The 22,656-nt window shown below is 59.4% G+C and overlaps 1 protein-coding gene across 1 annotated transcript in view; it reads left to right on the plus strand.

Annotated features, from left to right (window-relative positions):
- Window positions 1-330: 330 nt before the first annotated feature.
- The window catches only part of SYNGAP1 (synaptic Ras GTPase activating protein 1), a 31,719-nt gene continuing 9,393 nt past the window's right edge, over window positions 331-22,656 (plus strand). Inside the window, exons 1-13 of the mRNA XM_041411386.1 lie at window positions 331-475; window positions 3,370-3,491; window positions 5,903-6,056; window positions 6,137-6,235; window positions 9,732-10,286; window positions 10,471-10,615; window positions 11,999-12,143; window positions 12,238-12,474; window positions 14,932-15,133; window positions 16,927-17,102; window positions 18,280-18,321; window positions 20,269-20,305; window positions 20,701-20,874. Of these exons, the coding sequence (XP_041267320.1) occupies window positions 440-475; window positions 3,370-3,491; window positions 5,903-6,056; window positions 6,137-6,235; window positions 9,732-10,286; window positions 10,471-10,615; window positions 11,999-12,143; window positions 12,238-12,474; window positions 14,932-15,133; window positions 16,927-17,102; window positions 18,280-18,321; window positions 20,269-20,305; window positions 20,701-20,874 (2,124 nt within the window). The 5' untranslated portion in view covers window positions 331-439. The remainder of the gene's footprint in view (window positions 476-3,369; window positions 3,492-5,902; window positions 6,057-6,136; window positions 6,236-9,731; window positions 10,287-10,470; window positions 10,616-11,998; window positions 12,144-12,237; window positions 12,475-14,931; window positions 15,134-16,926; window positions 17,103-18,279; window positions 18,322-20,268; window positions 20,306-20,700; window positions 20,875-22,656) is intronic.

A 22,656-nucleotide genomic window follows, 5' to 3' on the forward strand; every position in this document is an offset into this window, starting at 1 on the left:
TTTGGGTGGGGTTTGGGCCCCCCGGGTTTTGGGTTGGGATTTTGGGGGGGTACCGGGATTCCCCCCAGGTCAGGGATCCGGATTTGGGGTCCCCCAGGTCAAAAGTTGGGGTTTGGGCCCCCCTGGATTTTGGGGTGGGATTTCGGGGTCCCCCAGGTTCTGGGGTGGAATTTTGGGGTCCCCCCAGGTTTTGGGGTGGGTTTTGGATCCCCCCCAGGTTTTGGGGTGGGATTTGGGTTCCCATGGGTTAGGGGTGTAATTTTGGGGTCTCTCTGGATTTTGGGCTGGGATTTCGGGGTCCCCCCGGGTTTTGGGGTGGGGTTTGTCTCCCGCTGGGTTTCGGGGTGCCCTGACCCCCCGTTCCCCCCCGTTCCCAGATTACCACGGCGGCCGCTCCCGCAGGAAGAGCGTTCCCGGGGGGAAGCAGTTCAGCATCAACATGGACGCGCCGCCCGCGCCCCCCTTCCGGCCCTCGGTGAGCGCCCGTCGCCGTGGCAACCGCGGCCTGACCGTCGCCATGGCAACCACGGCCCGACCGTCGCCATAGCAACCGCTGCCTGACTGTCGCTGTGGTTACCATTGTCATCCGCTGCCATGGTTACCATTGTCATCCGTTGCCGTGGTTACCATTGCCATCCGCTGCCATGGTTACCATTGTCATGCGCTGCCACGGTTACCATTGTCATCCGCTGCCATGGTTACCATTGTCATCCGTTGCCATGGTTACCATTGTCATCCGCTGCCGTGGTTACCATTGTCATCCGTTGCCGTGGTTACCATTGTCATCCGTTGCCGTGGTTACTATTGTCATCTGTTGCACGGTTACCATTGTCATCTGTTGCCATGGTTACCATTGTCATCCGTTGCCGTGGTTACCTTGCTTCCCCCGCCGTCCATTGCCGTTGTTACCGTGGCCCCCCCATAGCCCGTTGCCATGGTTACCATTGTCACCCATCATCCGTTGCCATGGTTTTTCCCCCCATCATCCATTGCCGTGGCCACTGCGATCTCCAAATCCCCGTTGCCATGGTTACTGTTGCCATCAATCATCCATTGCCATGGTTACCGTGGGATCCTGGTCCCTCCCATTTCCACGGTTACCGTTGTCATCCGTTGCCATGGTTACTGTAATCCTCCCCCCTTACCCGTTGCCATGGCTGCTGTGAGCTCTGTCAACTGTTGCCATGGTTACCATGTTCCCAATGCACCCGTTGCCATGGTTACCCCGTCACACACCCTTTGCCGCGGTTACTGTGGCCCTCCATCAACGTTGCCATGGTTACCATGGTTACCACGGTCCCGTTTCCACGTTACCACGGTTACTGTGGTTCCCACGTGCCCGTTGCCATGGTAACTGTGCTCCCCATACATCCAGTGTCTTGGCTACCAGGGTAGCTGTTGCCGTGGTTACCCAACGCACACCCGTTGCCATGGTTACCGTGGTCCCTCCATCACCCATTGCTGTGGTTGCTGTGGTACCCACACAGCCGTTGCCATGGTTACCCCATCACACACCCGTTGCTGTGGTTACCCCATCACACACCCGTTGCCATGGTTGCCACAGTCCCCATCACCTGTTGCCATGGTTACCATGGCCACTATTTCCATTGCCATGGTTACCATGGTCCACACATGCACGTTGCCATGGTTACCCCATCACACACCCGTTGCCATGGTTACTGGTTACTGCGGTCCCTCATCACTCGTTGCAGTTTTTGCTGTGGTACCCAGGCAGCCGTTGCCATGGTTACTGCGGCCCAGCACATCCCTGTCGTGGTTATTGCGGGCCTGCCCGTTGCCATGGTTACCATGGTCCAGCCCTTCTGCGTTGCCATGGTTACCCTGGCCCTGCTCCTCCCCGTTGCCATGGTTACCGTGGTTGTGCCTGTTGCCATGGTTACTGTGACTCATTGCATCGCCGTTGCCATGGTTACCACCATCCCTGTGGTCGCCACGCTCCCGTTGCCATGGCAACTCCTCCACCTGGCACCACGGGAGCCGCGATGCTTTGCTGCCTGTCTCCATGGCAACCGTGGCCCTGTGGTAGCTGTTGCCATGGTAACCGGGTAGCCCATGTCCTGAGTGACCCGTTGCCATGGCAACAAGGTAACCCATGTCAGGAGCTGGGTAACCCGGTTACCATGGTAACGGGTTGTTGCAGCCCCAGGTGACCTGGATCCAGAATAACCCGTTGCCATGGTAACCAGGTGACCTGGATCTGGAATAGCCCATTGCCATGGTAACAGAACAACCCAGGTACTGGATAGCCTGTTGCCATGGTAACCGACAACCCAGATCCTGAATGACCCGTTGCTATGGTAACCAGGTAAACCAGGTCTGGAATAATTCGTTGCCATGGTAACAGGGTAACTTGAATCTGGAATGACCCGTTGCCATGGTAACCAGGTAATCAGGTCCAGAATGAGCTGTTGCCGTGGTAACCAGGTGAATCAGGTCCGGAGTGACCCGTTGCCATGGTAACCAGGTGAACCCAGGTCTGCAATAATTCGTGTCCACGGTAACCGGGTAACCCGTGTCCTGTGCTGCCCGTTGCCATGGTAACTGCACAGTCCACACACGGAATGACCCGTTACCATGGTAACCACTTCACCTGGATCTGGAATAACCCGTTGCCATGGTAACCGGGTCACCTGGCTCCTGGGTGACCCCTTGTCAGGGTAACTGGTCTGTTGCCATGGTAACCAGGTAAACCAAGTCTGGAATTACCCGTTGCCATGGTAACCGGGTAACCCGGCTCCTGAGTGACCCGTTGCCATGGCAACTGCTGCCCGTTGGCATGGAAACCGTGACCCAATGACCCCCTCCCCCCTCAGACCCTGGTGACCTCTGACCCCTTGACCCCAGTGACCCTGTGGTCACTTGATGACCCCTGACCCCCGGGTGACCCCCTGACCCTGTGACCCCCGGGTGACCCCAGTGACCCCTGGGCGACCCCAGTGACCCTGTGACCCCCGGGTGACCCCCTGACCCTGTGACCCCTGGGTGACCCCCTCTGACCCCTTGACCCCAGTGACCCTGTGGTCACTTGACGACCCCTGACCCCTGGGTGACCTCCTGACCCTGTGACCCCTGGGTGACCCCCTGACCCTGTGACCCCTGGGTGACCACAGTAACCCTGTGACCTCTGAGTGACCCCCTGACCCTGTGACCCCTGGGTGACCCCAGTGACCGGGTGACCGTGTGACCCCGTGACTCCGGTGTGACCCCGGTGTAACCCCGTGTGGCCCCCGGGTGACCCCGGGTGACCCCATGTGACCCCAGTGTGACCCCGTGACCCTGTGTGGCCCCCGTGTGACCCCATGACCCCGGTGTGACCCCGGGTGACCCCGGTGTGACCCCTGTCCCCAGCAAGGCTTCCTGAGCCGCCGCCTCAAGAGCTCCATCAAGCGCACCAAGAGCCAGCCCAAGCTGGACCGGACCAGCAGCTTCCGGCAGATCCTGCCGCGCTTCCGCAGCGCCGACCACGACAGGTGAGACACCTGGGATACACCTGGGCACAGCTGGGCACACCTGGGATACACCTGGGATACACCTGGGCACAGCTGGGTACACCTGGGCACACCTGGGATACACCTGAGATACACCTGAGCACACCTAGGCACACCTGAGATACACCCGGATACAGCTGGGGCATTGGGGACACACCTGGGACACACCTGAGGCAGCTTCCGGCAGATCCTGCCGTGCGTCGAGCGCCGACCACGACAGGTGAGACACCTGGGCACACCTGAGACACACCTGAGTACAGCTGAGACACACTTGGATACACCTGGGTACACCTGAGACACACCTGGGTACACCTGGGCACACCTGGGATACACCTGAGATACACCTGGGCACAGCTGGGTACACCTGGGCACACCTGGGATACACCTGAGATACACCTGGGCGCACCTGAGATACACCTGGGTACAGCTGGGGCACTGGGGACACACCTGGGACACACCTCACACACTTGGGGCAGCTTCCGGAGCGCTGACCATGACAGGTGAGACACCTGAGATACACCTGGGCACAGCTGAGATACACCTGGGACACACCTGGGGCAGGTTTCAGCAGATCATGCCACGCTTTCAGAGCGCAGATCACAACAGGTAACACACCTGGGCACATCTGGGGTACACCTGGGCACACCTGGGTACAGCTGGGATACACCTGGGCACACCTGGGGCATTGGGGACACACCTGGGTACACCTCACACACCTGAGGCAGCTTCCAGCAGATCCTGCCGTGCTTCTGGAGCACCAACCACGACAGGTGAGATACACCTGGGCACACCTGAGATACACCTGGGACACACCTGGGGCAGGTTTCAGCAGATCATGCCACGCTTTCAGAGCGCAGATCACAACAGGTAACACACCTGGGCACATCTGGGGTACACCTGGGCACAGCTGAGACACACCTGGGGGCACCTGAGGCATTGGGGACGCACCTGGGTACACCTCACACAGCTGGGGCAGCTTCTGGCAGATCCTGCGGCGCTTCCAGAGCGCCGACCACGAGAGGTGAGACACCTGAGATACACCTGGGCACAGCTGGGGCACACCTGGGCACAGCTGGGGCACTGGGAACACACCTGGGCACAACTGAGATACAGCTGGGTACAGCTGGGCACACCTGAGACACACCTGGGATACACCTGGGATACACCTGGGGGCACCTGCGGGCATCGGGGACACACCTGGGCACACCTGGGGCACACCTGGGGACAGATGTGGGGACACCACAGGGACTCCTGGAGGCACCAGGGGTCACCTGGGGACACCTGGGGTCACCTGGGCACATCTGGGGACACACCTGAGGGAGTTTGGGGGCACTTTGGGGACACCTGGAAACACACCTGGGACACACCTAGGAGACCTGGACACACCTGGGGACATCAGGGCACACCTGGGGACACCACGGGGGCATTTGGGGACATTTGGGGGCACTGGACCAGCAGCTCCCACAGCGCCGAGCGTGACAGGTACCGGCAACACCTGGGGCACACCTGGGGGCACCCCGGGGGGCTTTGGGGGTCCCACCGTGTGGGGGCCCTGAGTTCCACCAGGAACTCCCCAAAATCCCCCAAAAAATCCTCCCAAAATCCCCTCGAATCCTCCCAAAAATCCTCCCAAAATCCCCTCGAATCCTCCCCAAAATCCTCCCAAAATCCCCTCAAATCCTCCCCAAAATCCCTTCAAATCCCCTCAAATCTCCTCAAATCTCCCAAAATCCCCCTCAAATCTTCCCAAATTCTCTCACATCTCCCAAAATCCTCTCAAATCCCCTCAAATCTCTGCAAATGCCCCAAAATTCTCTCAAATCTTCCAAAATCCCCTGAAATTCCCCCAAAATCCCCCTCAAATCTCCCCCAAATCCCCCCAAATTCCCTCTGATTCCCCCCAAATCCCTTTCCAACCCCTCCAATCCACCCCAAATTCCCCCCAAATTCTCCCAAATCCCCCCAGACCCCTCCAGATCTCCCCGAATTCCCGAAATTCCCGAAATTCCCGCCCCCCGCGCAGGGCCCGGCTGATGCAGAGCTTTAAGGAGTCGTACTCGCACAAACTCCCCAAATCCCCCTCAAATGCCCCCAAATCCCCCTGAATTCCCCCAAATCTGTCCCAAACCCCCCCAAATGCCCCCAGACCCCCCCAGGGCCCCCCAGATCCCCCCGAATTCCCGAAATTCCCGCCCCCCGCGCAGGGCCCGGCTGATGCAGAGCTTTAAGGAGTCGCACTCGCACGAGTCGCTGCTGAGCCCCTCGAGCGCGGCCGAGGCGCTGGAGCTGAACCTGGACGAGGATTCCACCCCAAACTCCCCCCAAATGCCCCCAGACCCCCCCAGGGCCCCCCAGATCCCCCCGAATTCCCGAAATTCCCGCCCCCCGCGCAGGGCCCGGCTGATGCAGAGCTTTAAGGAGTCGCACTCGCACGAGTCGCTGCTGAGCCCCTCGAGCGCGGCCGAGGCGCTGGAGCTGAACCTGGACGAGGATTCCATCATCAAGGCCGTGCACAGCAGCATCCTGGGCCAGGAGTTCTGCTTCGAGGTGGGCGTTCCGGAACCTTCCGCGGCTCCGGGGGCCTCGCGGGGGCGTGGCTCACCTGTGGCGGGGGGCGGTGCCCGCAGGTGACGACGGCGTCGGGCACCAAATGTTTCGCCTGTCGGTCAGCGGCCGAGAGGGACAAATGGATCGAGAACCTGCAGCGCGCCGTGAAGCCCAACAAGGTGGGGGATGGGGAGGGGGGAGGGGCTAGTGGGAATGGGGGTGGGCAACTGGGTGTGGGGGTGGGCAGCTGGTGGGTATGGGGGTGGTCAGTGGTGTTTGATGGTCAACTGGTGTTCGATGGTCAACTGGTTATGGGGAGGGTCAACGGGACAGGGGGATGGGCAACTGGTCAGGGGGGTGGGCAACTGGGTGTGGGGGTGGGCAGCTGGTGGGTATGGGGGTGGTCAGTGGTGTTTGATGGTCAACTGGTGTTCGATGGTCAACTGGTTATGGGGAGGGTCAACGGGACAGGGGGATGGGCAACTGGTCAGGGGGGTGGGCAACTGGTGAGAATGGGGGTCGTTCACTGGTGTTCAATGGTCAACTGGTTATGGGGAGGGTCAACGGGTCAGGGGGATGGGCAACTGGTCAGGGGGGGGGGCAACTGGTGAGAATGGGGGTCGTTCACTGGTGTTCAATGGTCAACTGGTTATGGGGAGGGTCAACGGGTCATGGGAGAGGGCGACTGGTGGGGATAGGTGTCATTAACTGGTGTTTGATGGTCAACTGGTTATGGGGAGAGTCAATGGGCCATGGGGGTGGGCAATGGGTCATGGGGATGGGCATCTGGGGGATGGGGGTTGTTAACTGGTGTTTGATGCTCAACTGGTTATGGGGAGGGTCAACGGGGGATGGGCAACTGGTCATGGGAGAGGGGAACTGGTCATGGGAGAGGGCAACTGGTGGGGATAGGTGCCGTTAACTGGTGTTTGATGGTCAACTGGTTATGGGGAGAGTCAACGGGTCATGGGGGTGGGCAACTGGTCATGGGAGACGGGAACTGGTGGGGATGGGTTTGTTAACTGGTGTTTGATGATCAATTGGTGATGGGGGGAGAGACAGTGGGTCATGGGGATGGGCAACTGGTCATGGAAGTGGGCAACTGGTCAGGGGGGTGGGCAACTGGTCAGGGGGGTGGGCAACTGGTCAGGGGGGTGGGCAACTGGTCAGGGGGGTGGGCAACTGGTCAGGGGGGTGGGCAACTGGTCAGGGGGGTGGGCAACTGGTCAGGGGGGTGGGCAACTGGTCAGGGGGGTGGGCAACTGGTCAGGGGGGTGGGCAACTGGTCAGGGGGGTGGGCAACTGGTCAGGGGGGTGGGCAACTGGTCAGGGGGGTGGGCAACTGGTCAGGGGGGTGGGCAACTGGTCAGGGGGGTGGGCAACTGGTCAGGGGGGTGGGCAACTGGTCAGGGGGGTGGGCAACTGGTCAGGGGGGTGGGCAACTGGTCAGGGGGGTGGGCAACTGGTCAGGGGGGTGGGCAACTGGTCAGGGGGGTGGGCAACTGGTCAGGGGGGTGGGCAACTGGTCAGGGGGGTGGGCAACTGGTCAGGGGGGTGGGCAACTGGTCAGGGGGGTGGGCAACTGGTCAGGGGGGTGGGCAACTGGTCAGGGGGGTGGGCAACTGGTCAGGGGGGTGGGCAACTGGTCAGGGGGGTGGGCAACTGGTCAGGGGGGTGGGCAACTGGTCAGGGGGGTGGGCAACTGGTCAGGGGGGTGGGCAACTGGTGAGAATGGGGGTCGTTATCTGGTGTTCAATGGTCAACTGGTTATGGGGAGAGTCAATGGGCCATGGGGGTGGGCAGCTGGTCATGGGGGAGGGCAACTGGTCATGGGGATGGGCAGCTGGGGGATGGGGGTGGGCAACTGGTCAGGGGGATGGGCAACTGGTGAGAATGGGGGTCGTTATCTGGTGTTCAATGGTCAACTGGTTATGGGGAGAGTCAACGGGTCACAGTTGGTGAGCTGCTCATGGCAGGGTGAACTGGTCATCGGGATGGTGAAGTGGTGGGAATAGAAATGGTCAGCTGGTGTTTAACTGGTCATGGGAATGGTCAGCTGGTGGGGATGGTCATGGTGTTGATGGTCAGCAGATGTTTGATGGTCAGCTGGTGGGGATGGTCAGATGGTGACGAGGATGGTTGTGGTGTCAATGGTCAGCTGGTGATGGAAGTGGACAGCTGATATTGATGATCAGTTGGTGATGGAGCTGGTCAGCTGGTGGGGTTGGTCATCTGGTGCCGATGGTTAACTGGTGTTTGATGGTAAACTGATGGTGTTGGTGGTTGACTGGTAATGACGGCGGTCAACTGGTGTTTGATGGTCAACTGCTGTTTGATGGTCAGCTGGTGTCGATGGTCAACTGGTGGTGGGGGTGGTCATGGTGTTGATGGCCAAGTGTGTTGATGGTCACCTGGTGTTGATGTCAGCTGGGATAAGGATGGTCAAGCAGTGGTGATGAGCGCGGTCAACTGGTGTTGATGGTCATCTGTGCTTGATGATCAACTGGCAGGGATGAGAATGGTCAAGTGGTGTTGGTGGTCATCTGGTGGGAATGGGGGTGGTCCGTTGGTGTTGATGTCAGCCAGACTAGGGACGGTCAAGCAATGGTGATGAGCCTGGTCAGGGGGTGTTGATGGTCATCTGGGTGGTCATTTGGAGGGGATGTTGATGGTCAGCTGGTGTTGATGGTCAGCTGGTGATGGGGGTGGTCATGATGTTGATGGTCATCTGGTATCAATGGTCAGCTGGTCTTGATGTCAGCTGGGCTAAGGATGCCCAAGCCACGGTGATGAGCCCGGTCAGCTGGTGTTGATGGTCAGCTGGTGTCGAGGGTGTTCATGATGTTGATGGTCATCTGGTGGGAGTGAGGATGGTTGAGCAATGGCGATGAGTGTGGTCAGCTGGTGTACATGGTCAGCTGGTGTAGACGGTAAACTGGTGTTAATGATCAACTGATGAGTATGGGGATGGTCACCTGGCTGGTGTTGATGGTCAGTGGGTGCTGATGGTCAGCTGGTGTTGATGGCCAGCTGGTGTTGATGGTCAGTGGGTGCTGATGGCCAGCTGGTGTTGATGGTCAGTGGGTGTTGATGGCCAGCTGGTGTTGATGGCCAGCTGGTGTTAACAATCAGCTAGTGGCAATAGGGATGGTCACCTGGCATTGATGGTCACCTGGTGTTGATGGCCAGTGGGTGTTGATAGTCACCTGGCATTGATGGTCACCTGGTGTTAACAATCACCTGGTGTCAGTGGGGATGGTCACCTGGGATTGAAGGCCTCCTGATGTTGATGGCAAGCTGGTGTTGATGGTCACCTGGGGTTAATGATCACCTGGTAGCAATGGGGATGGTCACCTGGCATTGATGGTCACCTGGTGTTAACAATCACCTGGTGTCAGTGGGGATGGTCACCTGGCGTTGAGGTTCACCTGGTGTTAACGATCACCTGGTGGCAATGGGGATGGTCACCTGGCATTGATGGTCACCTGGCATTGATGGTCACCTGGCATTGATGGTCACCTGGTGTTAACGATCACCTGGTGTCAGTGGGGATGGTCACCTGTCACTAATGGTACCCGGGCTAAGGACGGCCCCGCGTGGCTCCGAGCTGCTCCACGGGCGTTGCCACTCCCCGGTGCTCTGACCACGCGGTGCCCGCGGGCTCTGACCGCGCAGGACAACAGCCGCCGCGTGGACAACGTGCTGAAGCTGTGGGTGATCGAGGCGCGCGACCTGCCGCCCAAGAAGCGCTACTACTGCGAGCTGTGCCTGGACGACATGCTGTATGCGCGCACCACCAGCAAGGCCCGCACCGACAACGTCTTCTGGGGCGAGCACTTCGAGTTCAACAACCTGCCGGCCGTGCGCACCATCCGCCTGCACCTCTACAAGGACACCGACAAGAAGAGGAAGAAGGACAAGAGCAACTACGTGGGCATGGTGAGCATCCCCATCGCCAGCGTCACCGGGCGGCACTTCGCCGAGCAGTGGTACCCCCTGAGCCAGCCCAGCGGCAGCAAGAGCAAGGCCGGGTGCCCGGCGCTGCGGGTCAAGAGCCGCTTCCAGACCATGAGCATCCTGCCCATGGAGCTCTACAAGGAGTTCGCCGAGTACGTCACCAACAACTACCGCATGCTCTGCGCCGTGCTGGAGCCCGTGCTCAGCGTCAAGAGCAAGGAGGAGGTGGCCTGCGCGCTGGTGCACATCCTGCAGAGCACTGGCAAGGCCAAGGTAGGGCTTCGGGGTTGGGACGGTGGGATCTGGGAGGCTGGGATGGATGGATGGATGGATTATGGGTGAAGATGGATGGATGATGGATGGATGGATGGATGATGGATGGATGGATAGATGGATGGATGATGGAGATGGGACAGAAGAACATCTGGCCCCGGGCCACACTGACGGTTGTGGGCAGGACTTCCTGTCGGACATGGCCATGACGGAGGTGGATCGTTTCATGGACCGGGAGCATCTGATCTTCCGGGAGAACACCTTGGCCACCAAAGCCATCGAGGAGTACCTGAAGCTCATCGGCCAGAAATACCTCAAGGATGCCATTGGTGAGCGCCAGTGGCACTGGGGGGCATCATCAGGGGCGTGGTCTCATTTGCAGGGGTGTGGTGGGCTGGGTGGTCCCACTCATGGCCTTGACATGGTTGGGTGGCCCCTTCTTGTCATCATGAGATGCTTGAGTGGTCCCCACTCATGGCTATGCGGTCATTGGATGGTCCCCATTCACATTCAGGTTCCATCACCACCACCATGAGACCATTGGGTGGCCCTCACTCATGGCCAGTTTCCATCACAACCATCATGAGGTCATTGGATTGTCCCTTCCTGTGGCCATGACATTGTTTGGGGTCCCACACATGACCAGATTCCATCACCAACATCATGAGATGATTGGGTCGTCCCTTCTCATGACCATGAGATCATTGGGTGTTCTGTGTTCATGGCCACCTCCCCAGTCAGATGGTTCTGGGATGGTTGGGTGGTCCCTACTCACAATCAAGTTCCATCACCTTCATCAATGAGATGGTTGGGTGGTCTCTCCTTGTGGCCATGTGACATTTGCTTGGTCCCTGCTTATGGTCCTGACATGGTGGCCCCTTCTTGTGGTCATGAGGTGGTTGGGTGGTCCCCACTCATAGCCATGAGTTCCATTGCCACCATCGTGAGATCGTTGGGTCGTTCCTTCTCATGACCATGAGATCCTTGGGTAGTTCCAGGTTCCATTACCACCATCATCATGAGATCTGGGGTTGTCCCCACTCATGGCCATGTTTTATCATCACCATCATGAAATCATTGGGTGGTCTCTTCTCACATCCATGATGTGGTTGGGTGGTCTCCATTTATGGCCATTAGGTCATTGGATGGTCGCCACTCTGCTCAGGTTCCATCACCACCATCATGAGATCAATGGTTGGTCCCTTCTCACATCCATGACATGATTGGATGGTCCCCACTCACAGTCATGTTCCATCACCATCAGATTGAGATCTTTGGGTGGTCTCTTTTCATGGCCATGACACGGTTGGGTGGTCCCCACTAACAGTCATGTTCCGTCACCACCATCATGAGATTATTGGGTGTTCCTCACTCATGGCCATTAGGTCATTGGATGGTCCCTACTCATGGCCATGTTCCATCGCCACCATAATGACAGCTTTGGGTGGTCCCCACTCATGGTCATGTTCCATCACCACCATCATAAGATCTTTGGGTGGTCCCTTCTCACATCCATGACATGGTTGGGAGGTCCCTGTCATGGCCATTAGGTCATTGGGTGATCCCTACTCACGGCCACGTTCCATCACCACCATCATGAGATCTTTGGGAGGTCCCTTGTCACCTCCATGACACGGTCGGGTCCCTTCTCCCCCTGCCCCTCGGTGTCCCCGTGGGTGTCCCCGTGTCGCCCTGCCCGCGCCGTGCCGCAGGCGAGTTCATCCGTGCGCTCTACGAGTCGGAGGAGAACTGCGAGGTGGACCCCATGAAGTGCTCGGCCTCCACCCTGGCCGACCACCAGGCCAACCTGCGCATGTGCTGCGAGCTGGCGCTCTGCAAGGTGGTCAACTCCCACTGGTGAGTGCGGGGACGCGGCGGGGACGTCCCGGGGAGGTACCCAGGGGTCCGGGTGACAGCGTGTGACACTGCGCGGCACCGTGTCCTGCCGCAGCGTGTTCCCGCGGGAGCTGAAGGAGGTGTTCGCCTCGTGGCGGCTGCGCTGCGCCGAGCGCGGGCGCGAGGACATCGCCGACCGCCTGATCAGCGCCTCGCTCTTCCTGCGCTTCCTGTGCCCCGCCGTGATGTCCCCCAGCCTCTTCGGCCTCATGCAGGAGTACCCCGACGAGCAGACGGCACGGACGCTGACCCTCATCGCCAAGGTCATCCAGAACTTGGCCAACTTCACCAAGTGAGGGCGGCGACGGCGGGAGGGAGCGGGACAAGGGGCGGGGGAGGGGCCAGGGAGGGGAGGAGTTGGATGGGGGATGGGTGGAGATGGATGATGGATGGAAGGATGGATGGATGATGGATGGAAGGATGGATGGATGATGGATGGAAGGATGGATGGATGATGGATGGAAGGATGGATGGATGATGGATGGAAGGATGGATGGATGATGGATGGAAGGATGGATGGATGATGGATGGAAGGATGGATGGATGATGGATGGAAGGATGGATGGATGATGGATGGAAGGATGGATGGATGATGGATGGAAGGATGGATGGATGATGGATGGAAGGATGGATGGATGATGGATGGAAGGATGGATGGATGATGGATGGAAGGATGGATGGATGATGGATGGAAGGATGGATGGATGATGGATGGAAGGATGGATGGATGATGGATGGAAGGATGGATGGATGATGGATGGAAGGATGGATGGATGATGGATGGAAGGATGGATGGATGATGGATGGAAGGATGGATGGATGATGGATGGAAGGATGGATGGATGATGGATGGAAGGATGGATGGATGATGGATGGAAGGATGGATGGATGATGGATGGAAGGATGGATGGATGATGGATGGAAGGATGGATGGATGATGGATGGAAGGATGGATGGATGATGGATGGAAGGATGGATGGATGATGGATGGAAGGATGGATGGATGATGGATGGAAGGATGGATGGATGATGGATGGAAGGATGGATGGATGATGGATGGAAGGATGGATGGATGATGGATGGAAGGATGGATGGATGATGGATGGAAGGATGGATGGATGATGGATGGAAGGATGGATGGATGATGGATGGAAGGATGGATGGATGATGGATGGAAGGATGGATGGATGATGGATGGAAGGATGGATGGATGATGGATGGAAGGATGGATGGATGATGGATGGAAGGATGGATGGATGATGGATGGAAGGATGGATGGATGATGGATGGAAGGATGGATGGATGATGGATGGAAGGATGGATGGATGATGGATGGAAGGATGGATGGATGATGGATGGAAGGATGGATGGATGATGGATGGAAGGATGGATGGATGATGGATGGATGATGGATGATGGATGAAGGATGATGATGGATGGATGGCGGAGGTTGAAGGATGGATGATGGAAGATGAAGGATGATAAGGCATGCATGATGATGGAAGATGATGATGATGATGATGATGATGATGGATGAAGGATGATGATGGATGGATGATGCTGATGATGGCAGGGGCTGACAATGGATGACAACAGATGATGATGGATGGATGATGGAGGATGACAATGGATGATGGATGGATGGATGGATGGATGATGGATGATGGATGATGGATGAAGGATGATGATGGATGGATGATGCTGATGATGGCAGGGGCTGACAATGGATGACAACAGATGATGATGGATGGATGATGGAGGATGACAATGGATGATGGATGGATGGATGGATGGATGATGGATGATGGATGATGGATGAAGGATGATGATGGATGGATGATGCTGATGATGGCAGTGGCTGACAATGGATGACAACAGATGATGATGGATGGATGATGGAGGATGACAATGGATGATGGATGGATGATGATGGATGAAGAATGATGAGGGTGGATGATGGCTGAGATGATGATGGATGGATGGTGATGATGATGATGATGATGGATGAAGGATGATGATGGATGGATGAGAGTGGGTGAAGGATGATGATGATGATGATTACAATGCTGATGATGGCAATGGCTGACAATGGATGACAACAGATGGATGATGATGGATGATGTATGAAGGATGAAGATGGATGATGGTGCATGATGGATGATGATGATGACTATGGCTGACAACGGATGACAACAGATGATGATGGATGATGGACAACCCCCACTTCCCACCCTTCCCCCCCCTCACCTGCCACCTCCCACCCTACCCCTCACACTGGGAACACCCTTCACCTGCTGGGGCCCACCTGCCGGCCCCGCCCTCACCTGCCCGGGGATGTTCCCGCCCACCTGGCTTCCCTTACCTGCTTGGAGTGTCCCCGCCTACCTGTTGACCCCACCCTCACCTGCTGGGTGTGTTCTCACCCACCTGCCCACCCCACCCTCACCTGCTGAAGTCCACCTGTCAGCCTCATCCTCACCTTCTGGGGGTGTCCCTGCCCACCTGCCAGCCCCACCCTCACTTTTTGGGGATGTTCCCACTCAGCTGCTGTCCCCACCCTCACCTGTCAGGAGGTCTTCCTGCCCACCTGGTGGCCCCGCCCTCACCTTCTAGGGGTGTCTCTGCCCACCTGGCTCCCCCACCCTCACTTGTTGGGGGTGTCCCCACCCACCTGGTGGCCCTGCCCTCACCTGCTGGGGGTGTCCCCGTCCACCTGCCGGCCCCGCCCTCACCTGTGGCCCTGTGCCAGGTTCGGGAGCAAGGAGGAGTACATGGCGTTCATGAACGAGTTCCTGGAGCTGGAGTGGGCCAGCATGCAGCAGTTCCTGTACGAGATCTCCAACCTGGACACGCTGACCAACAGCACCAGCTTCGAGGGCTACATCGACCTGGGCCGCGAGCTGTCCACGCTGCACGCGCTGCTCTGGGAGGTCATGAGCCAGCTCAGCAAGGAACCGCACCTGTCAGCCCCTCACCTGTGCGGCCACAGCCTCACCTGTGCAGGGAGAACCTCACCTGTGCAGCCATAGCCTCACCTGTGCAGCCACAGCCTCACCTGTGCAGGGAGAACCTCACCTGTGCAGCCATAGCCTCACCTGTGCAGCCACAGCCTCACCTGTGCAGGGAGAACCTCACCTGTGCAGCCATAGCCTCACCTGTGCAGCCACAGCCTCACCTGTGCAGGGAGAACCTCACCTGTGCAGCCATAGCCTCACCTGTGCAGCCACAGCCTCACCTGTGCAGGGAGAACCTCACCTGTGCAGCCATAGCCTCACCTGTGCAGCCACAGCCTCACCTGTGCAGGGAGAACCTCACCTGTGCAGCCATAGCCTCACCTGTGCAGCCACAGCCTCACCTGTGCAGGGAGAACCTCACCTGTGCAGCCATAGCCTCACCTGTGCAGCCACAGCCTCACCTGTGCAGGGAGAACCTCACCTGTGCAGCCATAGCCTCACCTGTGCAGCCACAGCCTCACCTGTGCAGTGAGAACCACACCTGTGCACCCACAGCCTCACCTGTGTAGTGACAGTCTCACCTGTGCGGGCACAGCCTCACCTGGGGGGTGGTGATAGGGATGGACATCCTGCGGAGCTGCTCTGGGAGGTCATGAGCCAGCTCAGCAAGGTACCGCACCTGTCAGCCCCTCACCTGTGCGGCCACAGCCTCACCTGTGTGGTGACAATCTCACCTGTGCGGCCACAGCCTCACCTGTGCACCCACAGCCTCACCTGTGCAGCCACAGCCTCACCTGTGTGGTGAGAACCTCACCCGTGCAGCCACAGCCTCACCTGTGCGGGCACAGCCTCACCTGTGCAGTGAGAACCTCACCTGTGCAGGCACGGCCTCACCTGTGCGGGCACGGCCTCACCTGTGCACCCACAGCCTCACCTGTGCGGGCACGGCCTCACCTGGGGGCGGTCATGGGCAGGGTGACCCCCCCAGCCTCCGCAGCTGTCCCATCATGGGAGATCCCTGGGGTCCCCCCAGGTGAGGTCCCAGGGGTCCCACCTGCGTGGGTGAGCTCCCCAGGTGTGCCCAGGTGTGCCCAGGTGTGCGGGGTGCCCCTGCAGGAGGCGCTGCTGAAGCTGGGCCCTGTCACAGTCTTTGGGGTCTCCCTGTGTGCAGCCAGTGGGAGGTCCCAGGTGCTCCCAGGTGTTCCTAGGTGTGCTCAGGTGTGCCCAGTTGCACTCAGGTGTGCTCAGGTGCTCTCAGGTGCTCCCAGGTGCACTCAGTTGCACTCAGGTTTGCTCAGGTGTGCTCAGGTGCTCTCAGGTGCTCCCAGGTGCACTCAGTTGCACTCAGGTGTGCTCAGGTGTGCTCAGGTGCTCCCAGGTGCACTCAGGTGCTCCCAGGTGCACTCAGTTGCACTCAGATGTGCTCAGGTGTTCCCAGGCGCGCTCAGGTGCACTCAGGTACGCTCACCTGTCTGCATGAGGCGCTGCTGAAGCTGGGCCCCATTGCAGGCATTTGGGGTGTTCCCAGGTGCACTCAGATGTGTTCAGGTGCACTCAGGTGTCCCCATGTGTTCCCAGGTGCACTCAGGTGCACTCACCTGTCTGCAGGAGGCGCTGCTGAAGCTGGGCCCCATTGTAGGCATTGGGAAATCAATGGGGTTGCTCCAGATGAGGTCCCACGTGTGTTCAGGTGTTCCCAGGCCCACTCAGGTGTCCTCAGGTGCACTCAGGTGTCCCCAGGTGCTCCCAGGCGCGCTCAGGTGCACTCAGGTGCGCTCACCTGTCCGCAGGAGGCGCTGCTGAAGCTGGGCCCGCTGCCGCGGCTGCTGACGGACATCAGCGTGGCGCTGCGCAACCCTCACCTGCAGCGCCAGCCCAGCCAGGGCGAGCGGCTGCCGCCCAAGGGGCTGGTGCTGCGCGGGCCCTCGGCCGACCTGCAGCCCTACCTCGTGCGCGACCTCAACAGGTGAGCGCACCTGCCCGCCCGCCCGCCCGCCGCGCCCCTCGTGTCTGCTTCTGTGGCTAAGGTGTGTCCCTGTCTCACCTGGGTCACCCCACCCACCTGTCAGCCCCTCCTGGTGTCCTCTTCTGTGGCCAAGGTGTCCCCCTGTCTCACCTGGCCTCACCTGGTGGCCATTGGTCTCACCTGGAGTAGCCCCACCCACCTGTCACCCCCTGTCGTGTCCCCTTGTGTGGCCAAGGTGTCCCCCTGTCTCACCTGGTGTGGACCCGCCCACCTGTTAGCCCCTCCTGGTGTCCTCTTCTGTGGCTAAGGTGTGTCCCTGTCTCACCTGGAGTGGCCCCACCCACCTGTCACCCCCTGTTGTGTCCCCTTGTGTGGCCAAGGTCTCACCTGGCCTCACCTGGCATGGCCCCACCAACCTGTCAGCCCCTCCTGGTGTCCCCTTCTGTGGCCAAGGTCTCACCTGCGGCCCTCACCTGGGGCCTCACCCCCCCCATCGTGTCCTGTTGTGTGCCCAAGGTGTCCCCTCTGTCTCACCTGGCCTCACCTGGTGGCCCTCAGTCTCACCTGGGGTGGCTCCCCCCCCCATCTTGGCTGGTCATGTGGCCAAGGTGTCCCCTGTCTCACCTGGCCTCACCTGGGGTGGCCACGCCCACCTGTCACCCCCCCCCCCCATGCCCCCCTTCACCCCCCCCCCCAATGTCCTCATGGTGACCCCCAAATACCTGCGGGACCCTCATGTCCCACCTGTGACCCCCAGTGTCACCTGTCGTTGCCTGAGGTCTCACCTGAGGGTCTCCTGTCCCCCCCCGGTGTCCTCTGGTGTCCCCACCGTTCCCAGGTGTCCCTGGGGTGTCACCTGTCCTGCCCTGGTGTCCCCCCATGTCCCCACCTGTCCCAGGTGTCCCAGGGTCTCACCTGGAGGTGTCACCTGTCCCCTCCATGTTCCCTTGGTGCCCCCAGGTCTCACCTGAGGGTCTCACCTGTGCCCCCCTGTGTCCCCCTGGGTGTCCCCACCTGTCCCAGGTGTCACCTGGGGGTGTCACCTGTCCTGCCCCAGTGTCCCTCTGATGTCCCCACCTCTCGCCCCTGGTGTCCCCCCTTGTCCCCACCTGTCCCAGGTGTCCCAGGGTCTCACCTGGTGGTGTCACCTGGGTCTCACCTGTCCCTGTCCCCGCAGCTCCGTGGATCTCCAGTCCTACATGGTCCGGGGGCTCAACAGGTGAGGGGCGGGAATTGGGAATGGGGTTTGGGATTTTGGGGGATTTGGGATTTGGGATTTGGGGGGATTTGGAGTCTGGGGTTTGGGATCTGGGGTCTGGGGTTTGGGATTTGTGGGTTTGGGATTTGGGGTTTGGGATTTGGGGGATTTGGGAATTGGGGTTTGGGGGATTTGGGGTTTGGAGTTTGGGATTTGGGGTTTGGAGTTTGGGGAATTTGGGAATTGGGGTTTGGGGGATTTGGGGTTTGGAGTTTGGGGGATTTGGGAATTGGGGTTTGGGGGATTTGGGGTTTGGAGTTTGGGATTTGGGGTTTGGGGTTTGGGTTTTGGGATTTGGAGTTTGGGATTTGGAGGTTGAGATTTGGGAATTTGGGAATTTGGGGTTTGGGGTTTGGGAATTGGGGTTTGGGAATTTTGACTTGGGATCAGGATGGCAATTGGGATTGGGATTGGGGTTGGGGTGGGCATGAAAGTGGGATTGGGATCAGAATGAAGGAAGGGATAGAGATGGGACAGGCCAGGATGGGATGGGAACATTTGGGATGGGGCAGGAACGTTTGGGATGGGAACATTTGGGATGGGAATGTTTGGGATGGGAACGGGAGCCTTCAGGCCGGGGCGGGACAGGGACAGCAGCGGGACAAGGATTCCAGAGGCGGATCCGGGTCCGTGTCCCACTGCCCTCACCCGTGTGTGTTCCGCATCCCACATCCCCCACCCCTCCATCCCCCGGCCCCAATCCCATGGTCCCCTCCATCCGTCACCATATCCCATCCCATATCCCATATCCCATCCCATATCCCATCCCATATCCCATATCCCATATCCCATATCCCATATCCCATACCCCATATTCCATATCCCATATCCCATCCCATATCCCATATCCCATATCCCATCCCATATCCCATATCCCATATCCCATATCCCACATCCCATATCCCATATCCCCATATCCCATATCCCATATCCCATATCCCCATATCCCATACCCCATATTCCAAGGATATGGAGACATGGGGGACACTGGGGGGTGTGGGGGACATTGGGGGGGTGGGGGTATGGGGACATTGGGAATTGTAGGGGACATTGGGGACACTGAGGGATGTGTGGGACATGGGGACGCTGGGACATGGGGACATTGGGTGTGCTGACATGGGGACATTGGGAACATTGGGGACATTGGGGATATGGGAGCTGGGGGACACTGGGACATGGGGACATTGGGTGTGGGGACGTGGGGACATTGGGGACATTGGGGTACATAGGGGCAGAGGGACACGCTGGGGACAGGGTGGCGAAGGGGGAACCAAACTCATCTTTGTGTCCCCCTGTGTCCCCCCATGTCCTCCTGTCCCCCCGTCCCCATGTCCCCATGTGTCCCCACATCCTTGTGTCCCCTATGTCCCCATGTCCCCAATGTCCCCCCGATGTCCCCGATGTCCCCCTTTATCCCCGTGGTCGCTGTGTCCCCCATCTGTTCCATATCCCCGTATTCCCCTGATATCCCTGTGTCCCCTCGCTGTCCCCATGCTCCCATGCTGTCCCCGTGTCCCCTCACTATCCCTGTGTCCCCATGCTGTCCCTAACTGTCCCCATGTCCCCCACTGTCCCCGTGTCCCTGTGTCCCCACTGTCCCCATGTCCCCACGCTGTCCACTCACTGTTGCTGTGTCCCCATGCTGTCCCCATGTCCTCACGCTGTCCCCGTGTCCCTCTGTCCCCTCACTGTCCCCATTGTCCCTGTGTTCCCATGCTGTCCCCTCACTGTCCCCGTGTCCCCTCCCTGTTCCCGTGTCCCCATGCTCATGCTGTCCCCATGTCCCGTCCCTATCCCCATGTCCCCTCGTTGTCCCTGTGTCCCTACTGTCCCCATGTCCACTCACTGTCCCCGTATCCCCTTACTGTCCCTATGCTGTCCCCTCACTGTCCCCGTGTACTGGTACAGGTGTGCCCACCAGCGATCCAATTGTGCCCCATGTCCCGTCACTATCCCCATGTCCCCTCGTTGTCCCTGTGTCCCTACTGTCCCCATGTCCACTCACTGTCCCCGTATCCCCTTACTGTCCCTATGCTGTCCCCTCACTGTCCCCGTGTCCCTGTGTCCCCTCCCTGTTCCCATGTCCCCTCCCTATCCACATGTCCCCTTGTTCCCTCCCTGTCCCCATGTCGCCTCCCTCTCCCCTTGTCCCCTCCCTGTCCCCATGTCCCCACTGTCCCCATGTTCCCTCCCTATCCCCGTGTCCCCATGTCCCCTCCCTGTCCCCTTGTTCCCTCACTGTCCCCGTGTCCCCACTGTCCCCGTGTCCCCTCCCTGTCCCCGTGTCCCCATGTCCCCTCGCTGTCCCCATGTCCCCCCGTGTCCCCGGTGTCCCCGCAGGCGTCGCAGACGCCGTCCACGCTGAACCCGGTGCTGCCGGCGTCCGAGCGCACGGTGGCCTGGGTGTCCAACATGCCGCACCTGTCGGCCGACATCGAGAGCGCGCACATCGAGCGCGAGGAGTACAAGCTCAAGGAGTACTCCAAGTCCATGGACGAGAGCCGGCTGGACCGGGTAGGGCAGGTGTGAGGGACACAGGTGTGACTGGCACAGGTGTGAGTGACACAGGTGTGACTGGTACAGGTGTGAGGGACACAGGTGTGTGTGAGCGACACAGATGTGCTCAGGTGTGAGTGACACAGGTGTGAGGGACACAGGTGTGACTGGTACAGGTGTGCCCAGGTGTCTGTGAGTGACACAGGTGTGAGTGACACAGGTGTGACTGGCACAGGTGTGAGTGACACAGGTGTGACTGGTACAGGTGTGATCAGGTGTGCCCAGTTGTGCCCAGGTGTGCAGGGATCCAGGTGTGAGGGGTACAAGCTCAAGGAGTACTCCAAGTCCATGGACGAGAGCCGGCTGGACCGGGTAGGGCAGGTGTGAGGGACACAGGTGTGAGGGACACAGGTGTGACTGGTACAGGTGTGAGTGACACAGGTGTGACTGGTACAGGTGTGAGTGACACAGGTGTGAGTGGTACAGGTGTGCCCAGGTGTGCCCATGTGTACCCAGGTGTGAGGGGTACAAGCTCAAGGAGTACTCCAAGTCCATGGACGAGAGCCGGCTGGACCGGGTAGGGCAGGTGTGAGGGACACAGGTGTGAGTGGCACAGGTGTGAGTGGCACAGGTGTGACTGGTACAGGTGTCCTCAGGTGTGCCCAGGTGTCTGTGAGTGACACAGGTGTGCAGGGATCCAGGTGTGAGGGGTACAAGCTCAAGGAGTACTCCAAGTCCATGGACGAGAGCCGGCTGGACCGGGTAGGGCAGGTGTGAGGGACACAGGTGTGAGTGACACAGGTGTGAGTGACACAGGTGTGAGTGGTACAGGTGTGGCTGGCACAGGTGTGCTCAGGTGTGCCCAGGTGTCAGTGGTACAGGTGTACTTAGGTGTGTTCAGGTGTGAGTGGTTCAGATGTGAGTGGTTCAGGTGTGCTCAGGTGTGCAAGGATTTGGCGAATGATGCTGGTGGAGCTCAGGTGTGCAGATGTTCAGGTGTGCAGGGATCCAGGTGTGCAGATATTCTGGTATCCAGATCCAGGTGTGCAGGGATCCAGGTCCTATGGACCCCCAGTGTCCCTGGATCCAGGTGTGCAGGGATCCAGGTGTGAGGGGATTCAGGTGTGCCCAGGTGTGCAGAAATCCAGGTGTGCAGGGATCCAGATGTGCAGCGATCCAATTGTGCCCAGGTGTGCAGCAATCCAAGTGTGCCCAGGTGTGCAGGGATCCGGGTGTGCCCAGGTGTCCCCTGTGGCAGGTGGAGGAGTACGAGGAGGAGATCCAGGTGTGTCAGGTGTCCCCAGGTGCACCAGGTGTCCCCAGCTTTCCCAGGTGCTGTAGCTGTCCCCAGGTGTCGCCAGGTACCGTTGGTGTGCCCAGGTGTGCTAGGTGTGCCCGTAGAGGGGTGTAGGGGTTCCCAGGTGTGCCCAGGTGTGCCCAGGTGTGGCAGGAGCCCTGCAGTTTCCCTTTGGCAGGTGAAGGAGTACGAGGAGGAGATCCACTCGCTGAAGGAGCGGCTGCACAGGGACAGGGGGGTGACAGGTGTGACAGGTGTGCCCGTAGCTGTACCCAGGTGTGCCAGGTGTGCCCATAGCAGGGCGTAGGGGTTCCCAGGTGTACCCAGGTGTGTCCATAGCAGGGTGTAGGGGTTCCCAGGTGTGCCCAGGTGTGCTAGGTGTGCCTGTAGCGGGGTGTAGGGGTTCCCAGGTGTGTCCAGGTGTGCCCATAGCAGGCCGTAGGCGTTCCCAGGTGTGGCAGGAGCCCTGCAGTGTCCCTTTGGCAGGTGAAGGAGTACGAGGA

The sequence above is a fragment of the Onychostruthus taczanowskii genome, unplaced genomic scaffold, assembly GCF_017590055.1.
Source record: "Onychostruthus taczanowskii isolate IOZ18803 unplaced genomic scaffold, ASM1759005v1 scaffold356, whole genome shotgun sequence".
NCBI lineage: Eukaryota > Metazoa > Chordata > Aves > Passeriformes > Passeridae > Onychostruthus > Onychostruthus taczanowskii.